Below are 2,187 nucleotides of genomic sequence, written 5' to 3' on the forward strand. Positions count from 1 at the left end.
AACTCGAACATAGCTGAGATTTGGCTTATTTCCCTTCAGTGCTTCATATGGGGTTTTTCCAGTCAATGCCCTGGTAGGGATTCAATTCAATATGTAAACCGAATGCCTATCAGCCTCTGCCCACAGCATAGATGGAAGATTAGCATGCTTCAAGTAGCTTCTTGCCATTTAAACCACTGTACGATTCCTACGTTTAACCACTCCATTTTGTTGAGGCATGTACGGTGCTGTAAAGTGCCTCTCTATTCCCTTGTCTTCACAGTACACCTTGAAGTCATTAGACATGAACTCTCCACCATGATCCATTCTGAGCACACCAATTTTGTGGCTTGTCCCATTTTCAACCTTTGCTTAAAACCTTTTGAATACACTGAACCTTTCGCTTTTATTTTTTAACATCAACACCCACATGAACCTAGTGAAATCATCAACCAATAACATAAAGTATCGATTACCTGCAGGAGTGCTTGGCGAAATGGGACCACAAATATCACCGTGTACTAGCTCCAGGAACTTTGTTGCACTAAAAACAGATTTCGAAGGAAATGGCCTTCTGGTTTGTTTCAACATCAAACATCCTCTACATACCTCATTTGGCTGTTGCACCCTTGGCATACCAGTCACCATTCTTTGCTTGTGCATCATCACTATTGCAGGAAAATTGACGTGCCCTAAACGAGCATGCCACAACCACGAAGGATCCTCTAGCTTTGACAACAAGCACACGGAATTCCCAGACTCAATGATAATTCGATATAGCCTATTAGATGACCTTTTGACATTCATAGGTAATCTCTGGTTCTTATCATACACCTTTAAATACTCTCCATGAATAATGACCTTATTACCCAACTCATACAATTGTCCCAAACTAATGATATTGCTACATAAGTTTGGAATAAAATTTACCTCACGAAGTATTCTTTCTTCTCCATTTTTGCAATTAAGACTTACAAAGCCTTTCCCTTTAATTTCCACTGTTGAGCCATCCCCAAACTTCACCTTGCCCACGATTGTTTCATCCAAGTTACTGAATTTTGATCTCTGTCCTGACATGTGATTGCTTGCGCCATTATCCAAGTACCACACCTTGGATTCTCATATTTCATCATCATTCATTTTCAGCAATTTTGGTTGCACCCCTCGTTCATCAATTTCCACATTGTTTGCAGCAGCTTTCTCATTCTCAGCCAAGAGTAACGCTGGTTCATCATCCATTTGAGTCAGGTTAATCTCTTGTTTTTGTTCCTTTATTCTCTTTGGTTTGCGACACTCAGTTGCAAAGTGTCCATACCCAAAACAATTAAAACATTTGAATCGGCTCTTATCTTGCACATCTTGATTTTTCATCCCTGCATTTACAGTTGTGCCTCCCCGATTTAATTTCTTAAGCCATTCTTCACGTGTTAAAAGCAATTTGCTATCATCCCTTTCTCGTTTAATCCATTCTTCTTGAGTCAGCGTCTGCTGCTCACTACTGATTTCACTCGTGGCCTTCAACCTCTCTTCGTGCGCCTTGAGCGGGCCTATCACTTCCTCAACTGACATAGTGTCCAAATTACCAAATTGCTCCAGAGTGGACGCAATCTGTAAGAACATAGTGGGACTGCTCACAATATTTTCTTCACAACATACGATTCCTCCACTGTTTCACACAGGGCCCTTATATTGGATACGATACCATTCAGCTTCATATAGAACTCATCTAGCATGTCTGTATCCTTCATATTTAGAGCTTCAAAATCGGCTTTCAGAGTTTGCACCCTGGCCTTCTTCACCTTTTCAGCCCCCTGGCTCATTATCTTGATCGCCTCCCAGGCGTCTTTCGCAATTTTCTTGTCCGTAATGGCCAATAACATATCTTCAGGAATTGCCTGATACATCATTGCTAGTGCAACTTTATCTGTTTTTCCCTCTATTGCTGCCTTGGGATCACTAGGCTCCCCCGCTTCCCAAACTCCATGGGCTTGCATAAATACTTTCAATTTTATGGACCATGCAATATAGTTTCCTTTCCCCAACATAGGATAACTCAATCCTAACGAACCTCCTTTCTACTTGCTTATATCCATCGTTGTTGTAGACTTTGGCATAAGCTAACACGAATGCTCCTTCCACACCTGCTCTTATACCAAATCTTGTTTGTAAACAAGATTCAAGTACATATACAAGTGTTTATATTTAACA

At 40.8% G+C, this 2,187-nt stretch overlaps 1 protein-coding gene across 1 annotated transcript; it reads right to left on the reverse strand.

The window, feature by feature from the left end:
* Window positions 1–1,098: 1,098 nt before the first annotated feature.
* Window positions 1,099–1,973, reverse strand: LOC141703174 (uncharacterized). The gene is made up of 2 exons (XM_074506771.1): window positions 1,677–1,973; window positions 1,099–1,587 (listed from the first exon to the last, which is right to left on the reverse strand). The coding sequence occupies exons 1-2, from the start codon at window positions 1,971–1,973 to the stop codon at window positions 1,099–1,101; spliced, it is 786 nt and encodes a 261-aa protein (XP_074362872.1).
* Window positions 1,974–2,187: the final 214 nt, after the last annotated feature.

The sequence above is a fragment of the Apium graveolens genome, unplaced genomic scaffold (assembly GCF_009905375.1).
Source record: "Apium graveolens cultivar Ventura unplaced genomic scaffold, ASM990537v1 ctg6309, whole genome shotgun sequence".
NCBI lineage: Eukaryota > Viridiplantae > Streptophyta > Magnoliopsida > Apiales > Apiaceae > Apium > Apium graveolens.